Consider the following 26,375-nt stretch of genomic DNA (forward strand, 5'->3'; position numbering starts at 1 on the left):
AGGGATGTATGTAATGAATAATGATAAAAAAAAAATAATTTTAAAATATATTCAGGAACTGTAATTTAAAGTTTCCCTCATTGAAGTACAGGAAGAGTAATACAGCATACCAAGGACTAATTTTCCCCATGGCTTTTTCTAACCAGGTTTTCAACTCTGTTAATTGACCAGTGTACACAACAATGAAATATTCAGAATCGTCTGAAGAAATATTTCATATTATATATAATGTAGATGCTATATACAGTGCATCCAGAAAGTATTCACAGAGCATCACTTTTTCCACATTTTGTTATGTTACAGCCTTATTCCAAAATGGATTAAATTCACGGTGGTGCAGTGGGTAGCGCTGCTCACTCGCAGTTAGGAGACCCAGGTTCGCTTCCCGGGTCCTCCCTGTGTGGAGTTTGCATGTTCTCCCCGTGTCTGCATGGATTTCCTCCGGGTGCTCCGGTTTCCTCCCACAGTCCAAAGACATGCAGGTTAGGTGGATTGGCGATTCTAAATTGGCCCTAGTGTGTGCTTGGTGTGTGGGTGTGTGTCCTGCAGTGGGTTGGCACCCTGCCTAGGACTGGTTCCTGCCTTTTGCCCTGTGTTGGCTGCTATTGGCTCCAGCAGACCCCCGTGACCCTGTGTTCGGATTCAGCGGGTTGGAAAATGGATGGATGGATGGATTAAATTCATTTTTTTCCTCAGAATTCTACACACAACACCCCATAATGACAAAGTGAAAAAAGTTTGAGGTTTTTGCAAATTTATTAAAAATAAAAAAACTGAGAAATCACATGTACATAAGTATTCACAGCCTTTGATATGAAGCTCAAAATTGAGCTCAGGTGCATCCTGTTTCCCCTGATCATCCTTGAGATGTTTCTGCAGCTTCATTGGAGTCCACTTGTGGTAACTTCAGTTGACTGGACATGATATGGAAAGGCACACACCTGTCTATATAAGGTCCCACAGTTGACAGTTCATGTCAGAGCACAAACCAAGCATGAAGTCAAAGGAATTGTCTGTAGACCTCCGAGACAGGATTGTCATGAGGCACAAATCTGGGGAAGGTTACCGAAAAATTTCTGCTGCTTTGAAGGTCCCAATGAGCACAGTGGCCTCCATCATCCGTAAGTGGAAGAAGTTCGAAACCACCAGGACTCTTCCTAGAGCTGGCCGGCCATCTAAACTGAGTGATCGGGGAAGAAGGGCATTAGTCAGGGAGGTGACCAAGAACCCGATGGTCACTCTGTCAGAGCTCCAGTGGTCCTCTTTGGAGAGAGGAGAATCTTCCAGAAGGATAACCATCTCTGCAACAATCCACCAATCAGGCCTGTATGGTAGAGTGGCCAGACAGAAGCCACTCCTTAGTAAAAGGCACATGGCAGCCCGCCTGGAGTTTGCCAAAAGGCACCTGAAGGACTCTCAGACCATGAGAAAGAAAATTCTCTGGTCTGATGAGACAAAGATTGAACTCTTTGGTGTGAATGCCAGGCGTCACATTTGGAGGAAACCAGGCACCGCTCATCACCAGGCCAAAACCATCCCTACAGTGAAGCATGGTGGGGGCAGCATCATGCTGTGGAGATGTTTTTCAGCGGCAGGGACTGGGAGACTAGTCAGGTTAAAGGCAAAGATGACTGCAGCAATATACAGAGACATCCTGGATGAAAACCTGCTCCAGAGCGTTCTTGACCTCAGACTGGGGAGACAGTTCATCTTTCAGCAGGACAACGACCCTAAGCACACAGCCAAGATATCAAAGGAGTGGCTTCAGGACAACTCTGTGAATGTCCTTGAGTGGCTCAGCCAGAGCTCAGACTTGAATCCGATTGAACATCTCTGGAGAGATCTTAAAATGGCTGTGCACCGACACTTCCCCTCCAACCTGATGGAGCTTGAGAGGTGCTGCAAAGAGGAATGGGCGAAACTGGCCAAGGAGAGGTGTGCCAAGCTTGTGGCATCATATTCAAAAAGACTTGAGGCTGTAATTGCTGCCAAAGGTGCATCGACAAAGTATTGAGCAAAGGCTGTGAATACTTATGTACATGTGATTTCTCAGTTTTTTTATTTTTAATAAATTTGCAAAAACCTCAAGTAAACTTTTTTCACTTTGTCATTGTGGGGTGTTGTGTGTAGAATTCTGAGGAAAAAATGAATTTAATCCATTTTGGAATAAGGCTGTAACATAACAAAATGTGGAAAAAGTGATGCACTGTGAATACTTTCCGGATGCACTGTACATTCATCAGAATACATTGAAACATCGAGTGCACTTATATAGATAAACTTCAAAGAGCCGAGGGTGGGGGAGTCTTGGAGGTCAGGCTGCAATATGCCACTGTGCCCGGTTTGTAAAGCAGAACTTCAAGCCCTGCGTACAACACAAGCCAGGAGCAACACCATCCCCTGGTCAGTTTTAATGCTTGAACAACTCACTGGAAGCCCCCCACAAACAGAACATACAGGAGGTGGACATTGTGCATAGTTCACAATAAATATTGTAAACAGAAAAGTATGCGATTACTTACATAGTAGTTCTGATACATCTGATGCCTCCAGCCCATAGTCTTAGGAATTTCTCAAGTGAACACAGCCCGCCCTTATGTGTGTTTGTGCATATCTCTCTCATATATACAGTGGGTACGGAAAGTATTCAGACCCCCTTCAATTTTTCACTCTGTTATATTGCAGCCATTTGCTAAAATCATTTAAATTAATTTTTTTCCTCATTAATGTACACACAGCACCCCATATTGACAGACAAAAAAATGAATTTTTGAAATTGTTGCAGATTTATTAAAAAAGAAAAACTGAAATATCACATGGTCCGAAGTATTCAGACCCTTTGCTGTGACACTCATATATTTAACTCTGGTGCTTTCCATTTCTTCTGATCATCCTTGAGATCACCTTCATTTGAGTCCAGCTGTGTTTGATTATAAGGATTGGACTTGATTAGGAAAGCCACACACCTGTCTACATAAGTCCTTACAGCTCACAATGCATGTCAGAGCAAATGAGAATCATGAGGTCAAAGGAACTGCCTGAAGAGCTCAGAGACAGAATTGTGGCAAGGCACAGATCTAGCCAAGGTTACAAAAAAATTTCTGCTGCACTTAAGGTTCCCAAGAGCACAGTGGCCTCCATAATCCTCAAATGGAAGACGTTTGGGACGACCAGAACCCTTCCTAGAGCTGGCCGTCCGGCTAAGCTGAGCTACCAGGGGAGAAGAACCTTGGTGAGAGAGGTAAAGAAGAACCCAAAGATCACTTTGGCTGAGCTCCAGAGATGCAGTCAGGAGATGGGAGAAAGTTGTAGAAAGTCAACCATCACTGCAGCCCCCCACCAGTCAGGGCTTTATGGAAGAGTGGCCTGTCGGAAGCCTCTCCTCAGTGCAAGACACATGACAGCCCGCATGGAGTTTGCTAAAAGACACCTGAAGGACTCTGAGATGGTGAGAAATAATATTCTCTGGTCTGATGAGACCAAGATAGAACTTTTTGGCCTTAATTCTAAGCGGTATGTGTGGAGACAACCAGGCACTGCTCATCACTTGTCCAATACAGTCCCCACAGTGAAGCATGGCGGTGGCAGCATCATGCTGTGGGGGTGTTTTTCAGCTGCAGGGACAGGACGACTGGTTGCAATCGAGGGAAAGATGAATGCGGTCAAGTACAGGGATATCCTGGACAAAAGCCTTCTCCAGAGTGCTAAGGACCTCAGACTGGGCCGAAGGTTTACCTTCCAACAAGACAATGACCCTAAGCAAACAGCTAAAATAACGAAGGAGTGGCTTTACAACAACTCTGTGACTGTTCTTGAATGGCCCAGTCAAAGCCCTGACTTAAACCCAATTGAGCATCTCTGGATAGACCTAAAAATGGCTGTCCACCAACGTTTACCATCCAACCTGACAGAACTGGAGAGGATCTGCAAGGAGGAATGGCAGAGGATCCCCAAATCCAGGTGTGAAAAACTTGTTGCATCTTTCCCAAGAAGACTCATGGCTGTATTAGCTCAAAAGGGTGCTTCTACTGAATACTGAGCAAAGGGTCTGAATACTTAGGACCATGTGATATTTCAGTTTTTCTTTTTTAATAAATCTGCAACAATTTCAAAAATTCTTTTTTTTGTCTGTCAATATGGGGTGCTGTGTGTACATTAATAAGGAAAAAAATTAAATGATTTTAGCAAATGGCTGCAATATAACAAAGAGTGAAAAATTGAAGGGGGTCTGAATACTTTCCGTACCCACTGTATATTATTTATATATATATATATATATATATATATATATATATATATATATATATATATATATATATATATATATATATATTTGCAGCTGGAGATCCACAAAGGGAGAAACACGAATCACGTATCATAAAGTAGTTTTATTCCTGAGCTTTCAACCCCTGCCAGGGGTCTTCATCAGAGGATAACGCTTAGACTTACAAGAATCAAAGGCAATATATAGCAAAAAATTACGTGTGGTTGGGGGGTTCGGGGGATGGGTTTAGCTAAGTCAGTGTGATTGGGGGGGTGGGGGTATTGGGTGTACAGTTTATTTATTATGAACATGTTCTTCTTAAGTTTGCATATGCTGGGTTTATGTCCAAATGTCTGCTGATGGTGTTCTCATTTGATAGCCAAGATTTGGCCAGTTCTCTGGCACTTTTAGTACTGGCCTTAAATTTTATATATAAAATAATAATAATAATATATATATATATATATATATAGTGAGAAACACACAAGACATGGGTGCAAGGGTTCATGGGTATTAGGCTGCATAGCTTCATTTAATAACAGAAAACACTTTTGGGCTTAGCTGAGCCTTCCAATGCACACGGGACAATATATATACACACACACACTGTGAGAAAGTAGGGGAGCAAGGTAAAATGATGAGACACAACCCGGTTCTAAAATTAAATCTACAACACAATGAAGTGTGCAGAAAGTAAAGGGGTCTGAATATTTTTGGGATTTACTGTGTGTGTGTGTGTGTATATATATATATATATATATATATATATATATATATATATATATATATATATATATATACACACATTAATGCACAAAAGTCTTGGGCATATGTGCAGAATTCTTTAAACCAAAGATACTTTAAAAATAATGAACTAAGTTACTCAATATCAAATGTTTACTGTAACAAGCAGGAAAAAGGAAAAAAACTACCACATATCCAATCAATATTTGGTGTGACCACCTTTTGCCTTTAGACGTGGGCCGATTCTTTAGGTCCATTGTCATGCTGTTTTATCAGAAAATATCCTAGTAGTTTATTCCAAGTGTCTTGTAGAAATTGCACCATTTCTTTTACAGATTTTCTCTGTCTCTCTGGGTAATCTCAGACAGTCTCAAAGATGTGGGGGACATCACCTGTTACAGAACTCCATCTTTTTAGTCAAGACAATTCTTACCATCACTGTATGTCTTGGGTCCTTTTTCTGTAACAAAATTAAGTTGCTACTGATCAGACCCCTCCTTTAAGGTATTGTGTGATGAATGAGAACATACTACTACTGAGGATTCAATTAATTATGATCAGATCACCCCCATCTTTTGCTGAAAAAGCATCTTCAGGCTTACAGGGAACCTCTGCTATGATTTTGTTGGCTGCAAACACTCATGTCATGCTCACCAGCTCTTCAAGGGTCAAACTGGCTCTTGTTCAACCCACATTTTATGACAAACTACAAATAAAACTGAGCAGCAATGGAGCTTTAAAGGGCAAAGTGAGGTCACACCAAACTATTGATCGGATTTTGTTTTTTTTATTACACTTTATAGTAAATACAGTACTTGATATTCAGATACCTTTCATTACTTTCTAAATCGTCTTTGCTTTACAGAACTTAACAGTGGTTCTGTGTATTATTGTGTAATTTACCAACCATCTATTTTTAGGAGCTGCTTTCATCATTATTGGGTTACAGGGAGCCATGGCCTGTCCCAGCATATGAAACCCCACGTTTAACATAAGAGCATACAGACTGTTCGCAGTGGCATCTATGCTGTTGCTTTGGCAAACTTTTTTTCCCCCCCAAATGTTTGTTTTCTGTGGGTCAGTTTTACCCCAAATACACATTATACTAAAAAAATCAAAAACCTTCCCACTATAATAGTTTATTAAAAGGGCAACGTGACACACACACAAACAAATATAACTAACATGATTAGAATCAAATATATTAATTCATTTGAAACAGAGGCTCAACAATTTTTTACATTTCATGAAAAGACACCAGGAACTTGTTTTATACAAGTACATACAGGAATGGATAACTGCCAATAATAGGATGCAGAAGGCAGCAGTCTCTGGTGCCCAAATGTGGACAATGGCTCTTGGAAGTGGCACTAAAACCACCATCCATAGACCCACCACAACACCTCTCAGAGGGTCCTCCACATAAAGCTAAAGTAATGGTCAAAGTAGCAGCTGCTCATACCCTTCAGATTAATCACACTGACATGGAAGGAGCTTAGACTAGCAGATTCCAATTCCAGAGGGCTAGCTCCAAGAAATACCCTTGCTAGACTTCCTCAATATTTCTTGTCCTTTGTCTGTAGTGTTAACAATTAACAATCTGTCCAGGTCATTGGCTGTCTTAACTGTGCAATGGAGAGGAGTACTGCTTCTGTCTTAAAGAAATGCTTCGCAAAAGAAGCATCCCTTTCATGGTCCCCAGAAAACTGCCACTTGTATACACAATACAGCCACAACAGCAGAATTGTTCTGCTTACATTCTCACACCTCTGGAATTAAAACACATTACAATAAACCACCAAAGTGGTTTAGCATCCCATACATATAAAATGGGAGCCAAGTATGACTTAACTCCTCACTTACTTGTTTATTCTTTCCTCCAGTTCATTTCAAGATGCCAACATTATGACATTTTGGGAAAGTGAAGACCAGATGGTACTTGAAATGCAGTCCAAGATGAATCACAAACACATTATTTTTTTGTAATCTTTTAGAATGTAGGCAGGTAAAAATCAAGGGCAGTATTCTCCACCATGGGGCAACAATTATTCAGGATTTTTTGCAGTCTTCCCCATATTCAGAGCTGTTAACCAGCAAGGCCACAGAAAGCAGCTACTTAAGGGGCAGTGGCCATTTTATTGTGACTAGTGTAAACCAGTCCTCTGCTGAATGCAAGCTTTCTGAGGGGAAAGACAGTGTGTCAGGGCCTTTCTCCTTCTTACAGCCATGTGTAGAAGCCTGGCCCTGCAGACTGTGAAGGCCTGTCTTCACCCATTACAAGCCCCAGTTTCATTGCCCAGTCCAGAGTTTCATTGCACATGAGTGGCGTCCCAAAAGAACAAAGGCTGGGCACACAGAACTCAAGGTGCACAACGGTGCTATTAGGACTTGACTGCAATAAGCACAAGTATGAGGACGATGACCAAAACAAATAGGATAAGGATGGCAAGCATCTTGCGGTTCTTCTTTTGATACTGTTCTGCCTGAAATGGAAAAAAAAAAGAATTTTAAGTGCTGCTATTTCAAATCCACAATCAATTTCCCAAAAAAAAAAAAAAATCTTTTTTTTTTTCTTCCAGTTTATGCTGCTTATACAGAATTGAAAGCAATCCTTGGTCAATGACAGACAGAACACCAAAGGCTATAATCAGTACAATTACATGCACTTCAATAACCCCGTTATTCACAGAAACCTGACTTCTCAAATGCCAAGTAAAACCTTATTCTAGTTATAGAAATAGGGTTATTGGCCGCTGAGAAACCTGATTAATAGAGGTAGCCTACACATGTCTGTTGTGCTGTCAGCCTGCGCATGTATTTGCTTTACACATGATTTCAGTAGCCACGGGTAGAAATGTCCACAAAATAAATTTCCATTAAACAAATGTTCAGGCAATTAGATTATTTCAGCCAGGACAAGGAATAATGTACAGTAATCCCTCGCTATATCGCGCTTCGCCTTTCGCGGCTTCACTCCATCGCGGATTTTATATGTAAGCATATTTAAATATATATCGCAGATTTTTTGCTGGTTCGCGGATTTCTGCGGACAATGGGTCTTTTAATTTCTGGTACATGCTTCCTCAGTTGGTTTGCCCAGTTGATTTCATACAAGGGACGCTATTGGCAGATGGCCGAGAAGCTACCCAGCTTACTTTTCTCTCTCTCTTGCGCTGACTTTCTCTGATCCTGACGTAGGGGGATTGAGCAGGGGGGCTGTTCGCACACCTAGACGATACGGACGCTCGTCTAAAAATGCTGAAAGATTATCTTCACGTTGCTATCTTTTGTGCAGCTGCTTCCTGAAACGACATGCTGCACGGTGCTTCGCATACTTAAAAGCTCGAAGGGCACGTATTGATTTTTGATTGAAAAACAAATTCTGTCTCTCTCTATCTCTCTCTTTCTCTGCTCCTGACGGAGGGGGTGTGAGCTGCCGCCTTCAACAGCTTTGTGCCGCGGTGCTTCGCATACTTAAAAGCCAAAGAGCCCTATTGATTTGTTTGCTTTTCTCTATCGCTGTGACATAATCTGCTCCTGACGCGCACTCCTTTGAAGAGGAAGATATGTTTGCATTCTTTTAATTGTGAGACGGAACTGTCATCTCTGTCTTGTCATGGAGCACAGTTTAAACTTTTGAAAAAGAGACAAATGTTTGTTTGCAGTGTTTGAATAACGTTCCTGTCTCTCTACAACCTCCTGTGTTTCTGCGCAAATCTGTGACCCAAGCATGACAATATAAAAATAACCATATAAACATATGGTTTCTACTTCGCGGATTTTCTTATTTTGCGGGTGGCTCTGGAACGCAACCCCCGCGATGGAGGAGGGATTACTGTATCTCAATATTTCACAAAATCATTAAAATTATGTTGATGAGCTGAACATGCAGTGCTAAACTTAGCAACATAATCTTAACACCAGCAGGGTAGCACTGTAAAAATTATGTGTGTTACATAGCCCAATTAATTTTTAAAGTAACAAGTAACCTAACGCATATCCTACTGAAGTAAACATACCCGTGTTGTTATTATTTCAGTAGCACTGGGTGTAATGCAAGAAGCACACATACTGGGTACTTTGCAGGGCTCATTTGCACTGCCAAGCAGAAAAAAGTGTGCTAACTGCAATTTTGGTAATAGAACACCTATAAATTAAGCATCAACTTTACTAAACATATTTATAAAACATAAGAAAATTATCACAGGTATATTTTTCCTATTCACGGTGGCTGTTGGTGATGGTTAACACTTTTTGTGCAGTTTAATGATATTGAAGTGTTTCGAAAAAGGAGAACTGCAGAAGATTATTTACCTATTTAAATGCACACTTTTAAAAAATGGGTTTCTGCCTTAACTGGGTTTCTCACCTTAATCTGATTATGTGCGTTTATGTAAATACACTCTGTGAATATTTGGATGTCGAGACTCACCTTCTGGAGCTGCTTTAAACCATCTTCAGTTTTCACACAAGACTGCTCAACATTATAGTCAATTCTGTCCAGAACAGTACCCTGAGGAAGGAAACACAAATTATGATGTAATTTTTACACCTTCAGGCAACACAGAGGAGCAGTTTAACAAACAGTGCTAAAATCGATGCTTATCTAAGGCTGGCTGAAAGCAGTGAAGGTGCCTGTTACATTTTTACCTGCACTCTTTTCAGCTGAATTGCTAAATGTTATGCACTGGGAATGGCTGAACTTTATCTTACCACAGCATATAAAACAAGGGTAGGTGGGCTGACTTTGACACACCACTCACCTGCTCAACCACCATTCCAGCTAGGTCTCTAAAGATTTCATTGAGGTCAGAGATAGACTGTACAATTTGTCGAATCTCTCTCTCCCTCTCTTCCACTAACACTGTATTCTGTTCCACCAGTAGCAACTGATCATCTGTAAAACCCTGTGAAATAAAATAAGAAAAAAGCTCATTTTAATGTTATACAGATATATTCACCAGCTGCATATTGAGGCTCTGAGCAGCTCTTCTGTGCTTGACTGAATTACATTCTTTTTTAAAGTTTAGTTATATACAAATTTCAGGTGATGTCAAAAATACACAGGACAAAAGGTCCAACCCTACTCAGGAATTCAGTTGTGAATGATGAGTTCTGGCCAAAAAGTGCACTTCTCATGACAGAAGCCATAGGACTACAACACAGAAAGAGGCCTCCTATACGATGTTAAGAGGAAGTTCTCCAGATTTGAGTGACTCATCCTGGCAGGCCAAAAAGGATGCAGTTCTGTTGGATTTTAAAGTAAAGACTTATAGTATGTGGAGGAGGGATATAACAAGGTCACAGAGCAAGGCTTAAAACATGACAACATTCAAAGACTCAGGAGGAGCAGTGTATTTCCCAGGGTCTTCTCCACAAAGATGGGGAAACGGTAACCTCACTTTGGGACACTGTCAAGAGGTAGAAGAAACATTTCGAGCAACACCAAAATCTAACAGATACATCCTCAATAGAGATGACAATGTCAGCAGTATCTGAGAGGAATTAGTCCTGATTTGTTGACCACTGTGTTGCTTAAAAAATAACTGGGCAAATGCTATTGGAAACCAGTAAAGGCTTCATAGTTAACAGGATTCTTCACTACTGCCTGGAAGTTGGAGACTTTACCTTGACAATGGAATGTTTTATCCGATTTTCTAAAAAAAAAAGGGGTTCATAGATTAGTTTTACAACTACAGAAGGATGACATTACTTAGCCTCCTTGAGATGGTCTATGAAAGGACCTAAGAAAAGGGGAGAAGCAATTTGACTTGCACCCAGAACCTGTAAGAGTAAGCCAGCTCCTTGTACATGTATTGACAACAAAGATTATATCAGTTTGCCAGTCCCGTCTACACATTTTCTGGACTTGGAAAATGTGTCTGACTACATATCTCATGGTGTCTTGTAGGTGTTCTTATTAAAGTTTGGAGTCTCAAGGCCATTTTGTTTCTAGTCTTGTATTTCCAGAACAAAATATATGACTAAACACCTAGCATTAAGTCATGTGCATTTAAATTGGACTCTATTAAAGGTGTCTCCTATTTTTTGCGATATTCATGCATAGGATAACAAAGATCACAGAGTATCTAAGGTGGATGTTGTCCCCTTAGCCATTTGTGACAACTGTAAAACTGCTCTGCTTCAGGCAACCAATGATTTGCTTATGGCAACTGACTCTGGACAATCCAGCATATTAATTCTTTTAGATCTCAGTGCAGCATTCGACACTATAAGGCATGACATTTTACTGTCCAGAATTGGGAACATGCTGGGTATCTCTGGAACTGCCCTACAGTGCTTTAAGTCCTATCTGACTGACAGGCAAGGGTTTGTTAGTACTGGCAACAGCAGATCCAGCTCAGTGCCAGTCTCACAAGGGGTTCCTCGGAGCTCTGTCCTCTGCTCTTCTGTATCTATATGCTTTACCTTGGCCATTTCATTCATAGCTATGTACTGAGTTATCATTTTATGCAGATGATGCTCAACTCTATTTCAATGTTAAAAGTGAAACTTCATCAGGGCTTTGCTCACAATTTGCCTCAATGAAATTAAAACCTGGATGAAGCAGAACTCTTTAAAAAATTAAATTGCAACAAAACTGAACTCTTGGAAATTGGCACTAAAGCACAACTTAAGAAAATGAGCTCATTATCAGTTACTCCTGATGATGATCTCATCAGACCTTCTTCTGATGCAAGGAATCTTGGTGTCATTTTTGATTCCTCCCTTTCTTGTGAATTTTTATTATTATTTTTATTATTGTGAATTTCCCATTGGGATTAATAAAGTATCTATCTATCTTCTTATTCCACCTACATAAACCACATTAAGAAACTTTCTTACTTTCACCTCCGTAAAATATCCCATGTTCGTTCATTCCTCTCTTTTTATTATACTAAGAAACTTGTCCATGCTTTTATCACATCCCACATCAATTATTGTAACTCCCTACTGGAAGGTGCTTCTAATCTTATATCACAGCTCCAGATGATTCAAAACTCTGCTGCAAGAGTCCTAACACAGACCAGCTACAGCAAGCACGTAACACCCATCCTGCGTCACCTACATTGGCTCCCTGTGTCTTACAGGATTGAATATAAAATTCTATTAATACCCTACAAAAATTGAAATGGCCTTGCACTGGACTACATCAGTGACCTCTAAGGTCCTCAGATTCTGGCAATCTTGTTGTGCCCCATACAAACCTGCACTTTATGGGTGACAGGGCCTTTAGCCGTATACCTCCCAAAACTAATCAGATCACCAGACTCAATTCATTCTTTTTAAAAAAAACAAATTAAAACTCATCTGTTTAGGAAGGCGTTTAACTTAACCTGACATTCTGCCTCCTCTTTCAGTCTTCCTCTCTGTCTAGATGCTCAGTATAATTTGTGTGTGTGTTATATCACAAATGATGTTATCTGCTAGGCTTTTCTTTTAGTATTGAATTTAGTATTTTACTCTGGTTTATTGCCTTTTATTCTATTTGTTACATAAACACTGTTACATAATCCTGCTGTTTCTTTCTGAGACTCTGTGAAGCACCTTGAGCATGGGAAAGGCACTATATAAATAAAATGTATTATTATTTTTATTAAAAAGAAAGCCAAAACCCATTACAAGCTATAAACTATAAAGTGCACCAATAAGCTTACAGTGTAACTATGGGTCCTGAATTTTATTCCAGTACACCAAAATATTTTCCTATCATTACATAAAAAAGAGTGTATATGGTTATTTCCCAAAATTAACAGATTTTCGGGGTAATTTGTGTTCAACATTATCCAGGTGTCATATACAGTATTTTGCCTCATTTCTGTATAAAAGGCCTCTCGAACTGATCAGTGTTGTTTTCTCCCTAGTAGTAAGGAATGAGCAGGTGCAATATTTAATTACATACCTTCATTTTTCTAAAAAGCTTAAGGATGATATACATTAATCAATTTTTAAAAACAAGCTGTAGCAGACAGAACAAACATTCCTGCTAGAATTGCAAAAATACTGTTTTACTTTTATGTTTATTTTATCATTATATTTATGTTTGCAGTGTACAACCTTGAGTATATGTGTATTCTTGTTTCAGCATTTTGGACATCATGTCAGGTTGAACCAGATTCACTAAGACAGGATATTAGGGCCTTACTTCATGGGAATTCCAATGCTACTATCATTGTCCAATAACAAAGCTGGACCTTCTGTGTTGCTTTATGCTGCACTACTATAATCTTGGATATCTGCCTGCACAGATCTGTTCCATGTAAAGTTGAATGACATTCAGGCATTAATTTACCAGATATGTACTGCACTTTATACACAAGTAATGGACCTGCAATAGTTTTGTTTTTTTTTCCTTGCCAAGTGCATGAAATGCTGGAGCAGTTTTCATTTTCTGTTGTCTCCACACATTTAATAATGCCCATTTTTATGTATATTGCAGGATATTTTTAAATATTTATTTTAAAACTTTTGTGTCATTTATTAATAGAAGGAAAAAAATTGTTGTATGTGTCCTCCATAATCAGTTTTTTAGCTGTATTTGGCTAAATGTTTACTCGTTCAACATTTATCAGTTGATTTATGTCACATTATCATAGCTTACAGTTATTTTCACTCTTTTTAGGGAAGTGAGGATTACTAGCAATTACAACAGAATGATAGGAGGAGCTGTTTAGGAATTTTCATTCTAGTGTACAAATATTTAGAACTCAATCGGTATTCTTTTATTGAATCATGTCTTGCTCGTCTATATTTGCACAAGACTTGAAATTTTTCTCTTTCTTTTATTCATAGTTTTTTTTTAACCTGATGGCAAGTACAATAACTCTACTATCATCGATACAATGTTGTGTATGTTACAACCAAGCAATTCAAGAAAATGTGTGGAACTGTTTTTAAACTTATATTTACAGTGGTGTGAAAAACTATTTGCCCCCTTCCTGATTTCTTATTCTTTTGCATGTTTGTCACACAAAATGTTTCTGATCATCAAACACATTTAACCATTAGTCAAATATAACACAAGTAAACACAAAATGCAGTTTGTAAATGGTGGTTTTTATTATTTAGGGAGAAAAAAAAATCCAAACCTACATGGCCCTGTGTGAAAAAGTAATTGCCCCCTGAACCTAATAACTGGTTGGGCCACCCTTAGCAGCAATAACTGCAATCAAGCGTTTGCGATAACTTGCAATGAGTCTATTACAGCGCTCTGGAGGAATTTTGGCCCACTCATCTTTGCAAAATTGTTGTAATTCAGCTTTATTTGAGGGTTTTCTAGCATGAACCGCCTTTTTAAGGTCATGCCATAGCATCTCAATTGGATTCAGGTCAGGACTTTGACTAGGCCACTCCAAAGTCTTCATTTTGATTTTCTTCAGCCATTCAGAGGTGGATTTGCTGGTGTGTTTTGGGTCATTGTCCTGTTGCAGCACCCAAGATCGCTTCAGCTTGAGTTGACGAACAGATGGCCGGACATTCTCCTTCAGGATTTTTTGGTACACAGTAGACTTCATGGTTCCATCTATCACAGCAAGCCTTCCAGGTCCTGAAGCAGCAAAACAACCCCAGACCATCACACTACCACCACCATATTTTACTGTTGGTATGATGTTCTTTTTCTGAAATGCTGTGTTCCTTTTACGCCAGATGTAACGGGACATTTGCCTTCCAAAAAGTTCAACTTTTGTCTCATCAGTCCACAAGGTATTTTCCCAAAAGTCTTGGCAATCATTGAGATGTTTCTTAGCAAAATTGAGACGAGCCCTAATGTTCTTTTTGCTTAACAGTGGTTTGCGTCTTGGACATCTGCCATGCAGGCCGTTTTTGCCCAGTCTCTTTCTTATGGTGGAGTCGTGAACACTGACCTTAATTGAGGCAAGTGAGGCCTGCAGTTCTTTAGACGTTGTCCTGGGGTCTTTTGTGACCTCTCGGATAAGTCGTCTCTGTGCTCTTGGGGTAATTTTGGTCGGCCGGCCACTCCTGGGAAGGTTCACCACTGCTCCATGTTTTTGCCATTTGTGGATAATGGCTCTCACTGTGGTTTGCTGGAGTCCCAAAGCTTTAGAAATGGCTTTATAACTTTTACCAGACTGATAGATCTCAATTACTTCTGTTCTCATTTGTTCCTCAATTTCTTTGGATCTTGGCATGATGTCTAGCTTTTGAGGTGCTTTTGGTCTACTTCTCTGTGTCAGGCAGCTCCTATTTAAGTGATTTCTTGATTGAAACAGGTGTGGCAGTAATCAGGCCTGGGGGTGGCTACGGAAATTGAACTCAGGTGTGATACACCACAGTTAGGTTATTTTTTAACAAGGGGGCAATTACTTTTTCACACAGGGCCATGTAGGTTTGGATTTTTTTTCTCCCTAAATAATAAAAACCATCATTTAAAAACTGCATTTTGTGTTTACTTGTGTTATATTTGACTAATGGTTAAATGTGTTTGATGATCAGAAACATTTTGTGTGACAAACATGCAAAAGAATAAGAAATCAGGAAGGGGGCAAATAGTTTTTCACACCACTGTATTTTCTGTAACTTATGTATCCCCACCCGAGTTTTAAATGCAATGCTAGATATTCTTAAATGCCAAAGAAGCATGCTGTATTGTGTGTGCAATTCCACTGTTTTAGACTTTTCAAAAATGCTCATCTGTTTGCCATTTTAACAAGAGAAATACATTTTTATGCAACAAGGAGAACTGTCAACTATTAAAGCCGAACTTTACGAAAAGAGATATCTACAACTGCACTAGCACAAGAGTCATTAAATGCAACATCAAAAATAAATATTCAGCTCCACAGAAATCTTTAACATGTCAAAAATGAAACAGAGCTATAAATTAAGTGAACACTAGTCGAAACCTGGTCTCTGAGCAAGACATTATAGCATAGATGTATCACAATTTCCCAAGGCAATAATGCAAAGCAACGTGGTCATCATTTTGAGTTTATTTTTTCAAATGGCCTACCCTGTCATATAGAGTAGAATCTTCTTCTTCATCCATTAATGGAACTGGAGTATCAAAGAAATGCTTTGACCTTTCCTCTCGATTTTTCATTCCTTAAAAAGGAAAACAGTAAGATAAGACAGGCAAGCAGCAACCCCCAACATCCCACCCAGTTGATCTCAAGCCGCAACAAGAACAATTACATTTCTTTGTTTAGATCATTTTCATACATGAAAATTGCTAAAAGTGTTTTAAGAACCAATGGACAAACCCAACTTATTAAACTTTTCAGACTGGCACATGCAGATTAATCAAAGCATTCATTAGTGATGTTCTGAACTGGGACTTTAATGATGTCCTAATTTCCCTTCTGATGTCAGTTCAGATATCTCAGATAATTATAGCTATACATAGGTTAACGTTCTCATATCATCATACATCTCCCACAGTTTGACTGGCTGGATAAAATCGTGAAATAGAAGTTTACATCTCCCTGTTCTTTGTACTGCAAATGCCACAAAGTAGCCTGCTGGTCTGACTCTATGTGCATTTCACTGTTCTATTACTCAGACAAAAGAAATCTTGCTCCCCGTTTTCAACAGAAAATAGATGCCACCTTGCTTTAATCTCCCACTGATTTCTGAACTGTATAGGCTGTACTGTATACTCAAAAACAGGCATTACCTCAAAATTAAATGCTTAATTGTTCAGTCTATAACTAGTACAAAAATGTGCAGATGCCTGAGGGTACCATCTTCACTATCTCATATCTCTTGGACACTTGAATCAGTCCCTTTTAAGGGCTTTCATTTTATAGACCCAGAAGCTTACAACTTTAAAAGTTATCGGACTGAAAAAAAATGATGGGTGAGGCTCAGTTTTATTAGCAATCAATGAAACTGTACCTAGCCTTAGAACATGGCAAGCCAGTGAATTTAAAAGAAACAATAAACCGTGTGTAGAAAATTAAACAAACAATAAAAGTACATGAACATATATTGAGAATATAACTTTTCTAGCCCACTCTATTTTAGCCCCTCTGTGATACAAACAATATGTACGATTCAGGGACATTTTACTATGAAGTTGTACATAACTTCTCAACTGTGAAACGACTAAAGTTTGTTCTCACTAACAATCATATTAATTCCAACATAGAGTACATATTAAAAAAAAAAGATTGGATAGTTAGTATCTTCTTAAACATCTGTGATGATTAAAAATATATTTCACTGTCTAGCCTAGCAAGGTCCTGCTGGAATCTGTTAATGGTTCTTAATTTAAATATCTTAGCCAACTCTTGTTTTAGGTGCTCTTGGTCACCATACTCACGCTTCAAATAGCTAGACTGTGTGTGTCTGAAGGCTGTAGACAAGTCTTGAAGAGATTGGGCAAGTGAGGACACCACATTGCGCAGAACCCTCTCCTCCTGCTCAGTGCAGTGCCTGGAGCGACTCTGAATACCAGCTACTGCCCGCTGACACCGATGGAACATCTAGAAATACAGGAAGAGAGAGAGTTATAAGAGTCATATTTCTGATTTCTAAAAGTGAATCAAATATCCCAACAATTCCTGGTTAAACTTTGATAAGGGCAAGGCTGTGGTAGTTTAAGGTTTTTTCTTTTTTTTTTTTTTTTCCCCTATGACTTTCTAGGAACAGGCTAATCTGTCAAAATTACACAAATTTTTATCAGATTTAAACTTGGTCCATGATTCCGTGGTTAGTAAAATGGCAGGACTTCCAGTTAATCATTCATTTAACCTACAACTATCAATCAAACTAATTTGGACCATTCATCTTCCCATGAAATTACAAAGACACTGGAAATAGTACAACAGAAAATGAAAGCAGGCCAAATTATATGGCCCAAACGTATAGCTAAAAATAAAGTCTGATTAAATTTTGTTCAGCATTACAAATGTAATTACAACTAAAACCATACATCTAAAATATCACATTTTCAGCATGTTAAGAAACCTAGAAAATATGGAGTGACTGTTAGTACAATAGTTTTGAGATTTACACTTGTGAAAAATATGGAACATTATATCACCATATAGAAAAATATTTGCAAGCAAGAGGTTTTTTTTTTTTGTTTTGGACAAACTAAATAGAAGTAGTCTGTTTATTTTTGGCCTGTGGGGGTCACACGGATTTTTGCAGGAACTGTTGCACCTGTAAAAAGCTTCTGAAAGTCATGACACACTCTGATGACTTAAAATCATATGGAAAAATGAAAAGAGAAATGAAAATTCTGGAGAAGGCTAACCCAAGGGGTATATTTCACTACATTTCTCAGGATGCATAAATATTATATTTAAAGGACAGCTGTACATAATTGATCAGAAGAAAGCCAGCAGAGCATGAGGACACAAGTAAGTGTAGGAGCTGTTTTAAGATTTTAAATATTTTGAAGTGCATGTTCAGGATTAGCAAGTCCCACCCCAAAAAAACACATTAAAAAAAAATCACAAATTGGAATTTAATAGCAAAAAAGCTAAAGTACAACAATGTCGCATATTAAGTCAACCAAACTGAATTTTTTTTTTTTAACTGCTGCGGGGGACTGACAAGGCATTCAATAGTGTCTCGCATTTTGTTGGATGTGTATTTTTACAACCTAAGATCAATTGTAATGGGGCTGTGTCAATAGAATTGCATTTCTGTACTGTACCCAACATCATAAATAGCTCCACAAGAAATAAAGAAACAGAGCAGTTTTAGTAAGAAGATGATGATGATAAAGAGAAAATTTAGGGAAGACACTGATGCATTTAGATCTTTTTTTTTTTTTTAAAGTGCAATGTACTTAAGAACAGACTAAAAACACTAAATGACACAGATGTGACATGATTTAATCACTGTATGCAAAACAAAAAGGTGCTCCTGTGACTCCATCCCAGTCCTGCTACCCATTCCTCACAGCTGTCCTTGCAACTGCAAGAAACATCACAATACACGTAGCACAGCGCACCAGCCGAGTGCTACAAACAGGACCCACTGAACATTGTCATAAACATTTCACGCTTTGCAGTAAGACCTTGAATAAAAAAAAAAGTAAAAAAAAATAAGAATAATGCAGTGAAGCATGATACAATATGGTTTTAACTCCTTTTCGTGGTTACTCTTATGGATGCTGTGCTGACAAGGATGAAGAGGAATACTGTTCAGTTAGTAATACTATGACAGGGTGAGAATATCGAACAAAGTAAAAATGGGGATTTGTTTTGTTATTTTGGATATGTCCAATGGGCAGCACCAGGGTATCATTTAGAATAAATAGCCAGTTGGCACCTGTGGACTCAACTGGAAAAATGGGATTACATGTAAGACAGACACTAATTCTGGGACATTACACCAGAGAATTGTTTGGAAAAACTGCTCTAAACCTGAAGATCAAAGTGCAGAGAACAGGGACAGAGAAAAAAAAAGAATTTGAAGGGGTCTGGCTGAAAATTTTACTAAAGAAGATAGGAAGCTAACCATTCATAGTGTGTTTTGAGTAACCTGATGCAAAAAATTACTGTGGACAAAACAAACAGCTGCTCTTGTACAATCGAATGTCAGCTTTTGCTTTTGAATAACACCTTTTTCAAATAAATTTGAATTATATTCGAAATGTGACATTTGATCTAACATCCCTAGTGGAGACAAATAAAGAGCTGCAGAACAGTTTCCTGCCAAAATGAAGAAGTTCATAAATGAGAATAGATAAGCTCTATAGTAAATGTTTTAAGCTAATACAAATGACAAAAATAAGAATTTCTTGCACCTATATTACTAAACCAGTAAGAATCATATCACAAACCTCCTGGACTGGTTCTATAACTGCTCAGTACTGGAGGTCGAAAAATATTCTTGCATCACAGGCCCTTGATTCAATGGTGTTGAATCCAATTGTTTTTCAGTTTATTAATCCAAATGGCAAAGTTATTTTCTATCTCATAGCCCACATTGTCATTTACTCGGCCTCTTTACCAGAGTGTCATACACAATTTCAAAGCATTATTGGCATGAATTCACACAAGTAAAGAATATCCAGGTCATTATATTAGCAAAGGCAGTAAAGATATGAGAACTGCAGGCTGCACCACTATTATCACAAAACTGAGCATGTGTGCTGGGGAAAAATCAGTGGAAAATGATGCTAAATTATTAGCTGGTTTAGCCTTCTTAGAAACAGAACTGAATAAAATAGTGAGTGTTTTGCTACCCTTTTTTAGATGAAAGGAAAATGGCAAATATGAGTAAGTGAATGCATAATAACTTAAGCAGTGAATGGTGAGTGAGAAAAGGAAATAATTTGAAGAGGATGAAGAATTTGAGAATACTGGTTAGAAGTCTAATGAAATTTTTTAAATACACAAAACTGCTTATTAACACCTTAAGCCACTAAGACACTTCACTTGAATTGAATTTAATTATATGATCACATAGTACCAGCAACCATAGAAATAAAACAGCTGCCAACTACCAAGTTTCATTCTCAAAAATTGCACATGGTTTCCTTAAAACCATGTTGCTTAGGCAGTGCTAAATGTTCACATTGATTCATATCCCAGTTCTCAGCCACTTCCCCTTTCTCCAGGATCTGCTGCCTCTGGTGCAAATCTTGATCACTCAGCACAATTTGTGTAGAGAAAAAATACATTCCTGGAATTCTGAACCCAAAAGTAAAAGTAAAACAAAAATTGCTTATTTTCATAGATTTACATGCACTTAAGTTCTCTTTTATTGTAGAAAATTTGATCTGTGAAGTATTTGGTGTTCACTTTCTTCACCCATTAAGTCAAGATCTAAGTGTAGACTCTGTGGAGCCGCTGTGTAAGCCTTTGGCATGTGTGTTACAAGTTATATACTGACAGATACTCAAAAGTTGTTTAGTGAGGTTGACAGAAAGGTGTGAGTAGTGAAATTGCCCACTGTTGACTAATAAGACCAGTTCAAATTTTTGCCAGCTTCTCTATAGTTACAGATGTTGCATGCATGCACACGCTGACCAAGCAGGTTTCCCATAAAAGGTACCATGCATTTCTCACACAAAATCTCAACATGTCAAGCCATGAGAATTTCTCAGCAACTATCATGAGAAATGCTTTCAATTGTGCAGCTATACAATCAACAGTTTATGATCAGATAGCTAGTAAAATGCAATACTGCCATTAGGACTAGAAATACTGGGGCCATTTTCCTAGCAATTTGTCTGCATCTCTGTAGACCAAAATTTTCTTAAAAGACCTGGAAATCAAAAAGCCAGTTACCCATTACAATAGGCAGCAGACAGCCAAAAATATATAATTAGTTGTTTTTTTTATCTGTCTATCAAAGGTTATGTATTTCTAATTTAAGGACTTGGTGAAGGTAATGGTTGGTTATTAACTCATAACTGAAGAATATGCAATTTCTTTCTTACATGACAGTATCTTAATATACACCAACATACTACATTTATTGGCACTGTGGCGATATTAAATATATCTGAACAGAAAAATAAACTGCTGGGGTGTTTACTTTTTTGGTTTCACTTAAGTTAAATTAAAAAAGCACAGAAAGAAATGTTCAACATATTCTCTTGTTAGTACATGAATGATTTATGGATACTTTCTTGCTTACTAAAAATGACAAAAAAAGCAACAGCATTAACAGTTCAGAAACAATGCCAAAAAAAATTCCAGGGGACTAAACAACAAGATACAATCAATGTTGACACCAGTTGTTTCATTACACAAAAAATAGGAAAGAGGCAAGCCTTTGGCACGTGTGTTAAAAGTTATGGTATAACAGCTCTGTTGAGTGTACCAAATACGCATATGTACAATGCGAGTGCAATGGCCGCTTGCCACAAGCACTAACAGCAGAACTTTAAAAAGAATTGTTTAGAACTGGATATTTATGTAAAATGTACAGTACACAAGAGAGATTGCCAAATTGAAGATATAATTAAATAGAATCAGATATATGCTATTGAACTGTTTATAGTCCGACTAATGCTGGTGAAACTGACGTCGGCCCTCTTCCAAAATGGGTCTAGTCCTAATTAGAATAAACAACCCAGTACTACTATAGTAAAACACATTCATAGGGTATTGGTAACTCAGAAAAGCAAAACAGTGTTACATAAAAATAACAGTATTTAGTCTATTAAATAAAGATTCTGTTGAGGATGTGTTTTCTACAAAACTCTTTGCAAACAAGCATATAATGGATTTTTCCCATAGCTCTTCTATCTACCATGTAGGTAGAAAACGTCTTGTCTGCCTTATATAGGATACAAAAAAGTTGTGTGGCACATATTCTGTAATTTTAGAAACTGTAGAGAGGTAGTCACAAGCTTGCTGTAAAAGAGTACTAATGGTAATCGCACAGAAGCAATATACGAGTTCTCCATACAGCAGCAGGTTGCACCAAAATCCTTTCCTTTCACTCTGCATGGTCCTTGGTATCCTTTAGGATGATATCCACTCTTTTCAAATCATTCAACACCACCTTCATCTACGTTTTCTTTGGCTTCCCTGTGGGGTCTCATCCACTCCACCTCCATCATGGTGCACAACTTCCACTCATAATCCCTTCACTTTTGCTCCACCTGCTCAAACATTTTAATTTGGCTTATCTCAGCATAACACCCTTTGTCTCAACATCAAGTCTTTCTCTTAACACTAGAATTAGCAAAGCCTACGAAAAAATTCGTAAATCCGGCCCACCTTAAATCCCTTCGCACCTCTCCATTAGCGTCTTTTGTCCTGTAAATGTGCCGATAAAGACAAGCAGGAAGCAGCCTGCTATTCCATCCCTCCACTGCCGCAGAACGTGCACATAGTTCTCCCAGTTCATGCCTTGATTATCTGGGAGTGAAGTGCTGGAGTTTTACAGTGGAAATAATAGATTGTTATTTGAAACACATGCATTTCATGTGTGTTCTGTTTCTACAATAATCTGTGTAAACACATTGTTAAAACAGAAACGTTTTTCATATTTTAGTAATAAATGTCAAAATGTAGGCATAAACTATATAATGTATGAAGCCTTAAGTCCAAAGATCAAATAACACTTTCACAAAAGGTTCAAGGGCGATACAACAGCTTCCGTGGCGCAGCGGTAAGAATTGTTGACTTGTAATCAAGAGTCACAGGTTCGATCTTGACTGCTTTGCATATTTGCCACTTTGAGTAGTGAGCTGCTCTTACTGTTAATATTATACAATAAACACATACATTTGGTTTGCGTCTGTACCAGCCAATGTACATTTATATACTTGTAAAAGTTACCTTTTTTTTTTCACTTTTATTCTCTCAGTGGGCGGCACGGTGGCGCAGTGGGTAGCGCTGCTGCCTCATAGTTGGGAGATCTGGGGACCTGGGTTCGCTTCCCAGGTCCTCCCTGTGTGAGTTTGCATGTTCTCCCCATGTCTGCGTGGGTTTCCTCCGGGCGCTCCAGTTTCCTCCCACAGTCCAAAGACATGCAGGTTAGGTGGATTGGCGATTCTAAATTGGCCCTAGTGCGTGCTTGGTGTGTGGGTGTGTTTGTGTGTGTCCTGCGGTGGGTTGGCACCCTGCCCGGGATTGGTTCCTGCCTTGTGCCCTGTGTTGGCTGGGATTGGCTCCAGCAGACCCCCGTGACCCTGTGTTTGGATTCAGCGGGTTGGATAATGGATGGATGGATATTCTCTCAGTCACGATCATGATACATTAGGCCCCCCTCCCCCACCCCGGGATCTGACGCTGTTACTATTTATCTGAAACTGGGAATAACTGTAGCTATGAGTGGTGTTTTAAGGCAATGGAACTGGACATTCTCTGATCTGGATGGATAAAAGCGGACACACAAACGCCGGTGAATCTGCCTTCTTCATATCTCACCGTCACTTCATTTTTTTTTTTTTGTTCAGTTTTATTGAGTGTTCCTGCTCACGCTGAATTAGTATGCACCTTATGTTATTATGGTCCATGATGTCAAAGCTGCACTGATTAAAAAAAAAAAAAAAAAACAGAGACATAGGTATATATGATATTTAGAATTATTCATTTTATTACCTGTATAGTACATTTTGGAAAACATTGTGGCATGGATACAACATTATTCAAATGATTCATATTTATTCGCACTGAATATTTATTCACTACTGAAAACGGTAAATATAGCAAACAGTCAAGATTAAACCAGGGACTCTTGATTACAAGTCAGCAAATCTTACCGCTATGTCACAGAAGCTGCTTGTCCTTGAACCTTTTGTGAAAGTGTTTATTTAATCTTTGGACTTCAGGCTTCATACATTATATAGTTTATGCCTACATTTTGTCATTTATTACTAAAATATGAAAAACGTTTCTGTTTTAACAATGTGTTTACACAGATTACTGTAGAAACGGAACACACATGAAATGCATGTGTTCCAAATAACGATCTATAATTGCCATTGTAAAACTCCAGCACTTCACTCCCAGATAATCAAGGCATGAGCTGGCAGAACTATGTGCACATTCTGCGGCGGTGGGTTGATGGAATAGCAGGCTGCTTCCTGCTTGTCTTTATCGGCACATTTACAGGACAAAAGACGCTGACGGATAGGTGCAAAGGGATTTAAGGTGGGCCGGATTTACGAGTTTTTTTCGTATGCTTTGGTAATTCTAGTGTTAACTTAGCATTCATCTATCTCTCACCATGTAACACCTGACATTTACCCAATGATTCTCTTCCCTGTTCTTTCAAGCTTTGCCTTCACTGGCCACATCTCATTTCCATAACATACATTACTACTCCTCCTCCTCCTCCTCCTCCACACACAACTTTCATTTACTTTTCCCATCAACGCTAGAGTTGATAATTTCCACCAGGCAATTTTTACCTAATGTGCATGAAAATTAAAAGGTACCAAATGTTACAATTGTACAACGCAGGTGTGTTTTGGAATACTATGCCACACACATCTTTGCTTACACAACTCTGTTGCTGAAATAAAGCTTCTGTTGGTATCAACACATTAAGATTTTGAATTATATCATTTAGAATAAGTATGGACTGTTTCACCACTTTTGACAATCACTTCTTTTTTAAGCCTGAGAAAACTAAAATGCAGTATATAGACAAATTTAACTCTAAACTAAACACATACAGGATTGAATGGAGTATATAAGTAATTTCTGGATAAAGATGAAATTCAATTTTGACAGGCTTTTATTTCTAGGAATATGAAGTATTTTTTTAATTAAGTTCTTAAAAACAGAGGAAAAGCATACAGCTTAATATTTACATAAAATTTATGATAATTTAATAAAATACATCTAATCCATAAATTTCATATTTAATGTATTTTCATTATAGTCTTACTTTTAATCCCATTTTATGCTATAATTTAAATCTTGTAATGGATTAAAGGCAAACCAAATATAACTTGTAAATTCAATTTAAAGTAATCCATATCCTGTAGAAACATAAGATCTTCATGGGCCCTTAAGTAGAAAATCACAAAATGTCTCACCTGGGTAATTTCCTGAGTTGTGATTTCAATGGCATGTTCTTCTTCACTGCTGTCATCTAGGGTAGGCCTGTTCATGTGCTTATCATGAAGACTGACCAGTTCTTTCATTTTCTGTTTTATCCTTGTAATGTCATATTGAATCTGAAAAACATTGCAGAAAGCCAGCGAGTCCAGTGAAAATTTTAATTTATGTAATGCTATATGTGTATCATAGCTAAACTGGCACCTTATCCAATGCATCAGCAGCAAAACAAATTAAAAAAAGGACAATATAATAATTCCAGCAAAATTATTTAACTAGCAATTGCAATCTACAGTTTTACCAAGTTAAACAGCAGAACTGTGCAAAATGGTTTTTGTTGCTGCCTAACAGCTTCAAAGTCCAGAGGTTGGGGTTTCCTCCCTCGTAGTCCATTTTCCTCATATATCGCGATTACAGGCAAGTAGGTTAAGTGACAACTCCAAATTGGACAAGTAATGCTGAGAGTGAGTGAGTGCACAATTGCACCATTTAATAAAACTAATTCTTGTCTGCGTTTGGTACTAGTCTTGAATACTTTAGTGCCAGTTTAGAGCTACTCACTTGGTTGAGTGGATTAGAGAAGGGATGAAAAAAATATTACAATTATTAGTTATGTACAGTATCTGTCTAGAGAGTCAGCCTATTCATTTAGTATTCACAATCTGTAAAAGCCTAGGACTTGATGATTCTTGTGTGTGAGAAGAATTTCCTTTTCCCACCAGTACTAGTACATACTGTAGAAGGTTTTTCCATAAGATACAAAAGCAGTAGTGCAGCAGGCAGAATCTTTCTCAGAAGCGCTGTTTTGGACTTCTCTACTCTTTTCCTGACTATATATGTTGCATGGCATGGAAGAGTGTGCTTGAAAAGTATTAGAAAAACAAATAAATTACACACTTTAATATAAACAAGCC

At 38.3% G+C, this 26,375-nt stretch overlaps 1 protein-coding gene across 5 annotated transcripts in view; it reads right to left on the reverse strand.

The window, feature by feature from the left end:
- Nucleotides 1-6,131: 6,131 nt before the first annotated feature.
- Nucleotides 6,132-26,375, reverse strand: part of stx16 (syntaxin 16) — a 33,509-nt gene continuing 13,265 nt past the window's right edge. For all 5 annotated transcript variants that reach the window (XM_051933088.1, XM_028811956.2, XM_028811958.2 and 2 more), the window contains exons 3-8: nucleotides 25,440-25,580; nucleotides 17,292-17,454; nucleotides 15,981-16,072; nucleotides 9,772-9,915; nucleotides 9,441-9,521; nucleotides 6,132-7,491 (exon numbers count right to left, since the gene is read on the reverse strand). In XM_051933088.1, the coding sequence (XP_051789048.1) occupies nucleotides 7,390-7,491; nucleotides 9,441-9,521; nucleotides 9,772-9,915; nucleotides 15,981-16,072; nucleotides 17,292-17,454; nucleotides 25,440-25,580 (723 nt within the window). In that variant the 3' untranslated portion in view covers nucleotides 6,132-7,389. The remainder of the gene's footprint in view (nucleotides 7,492-9,440; nucleotides 9,522-9,771; nucleotides 9,916-15,980; nucleotides 16,073-17,291; nucleotides 17,455-25,439; nucleotides 25,581-26,375) is intronic.

This window comes from Erpetoichthys calabaricus, chromosome 10 (genome assembly GCF_900747795.2).
Source record: "Erpetoichthys calabaricus chromosome 10, fErpCal1.3, whole genome shotgun sequence".
Lineage (NCBI taxonomy): Eukaryota > Metazoa > Chordata > Cladistia > Polypteriformes > Polypteridae > Erpetoichthys > Erpetoichthys calabaricus.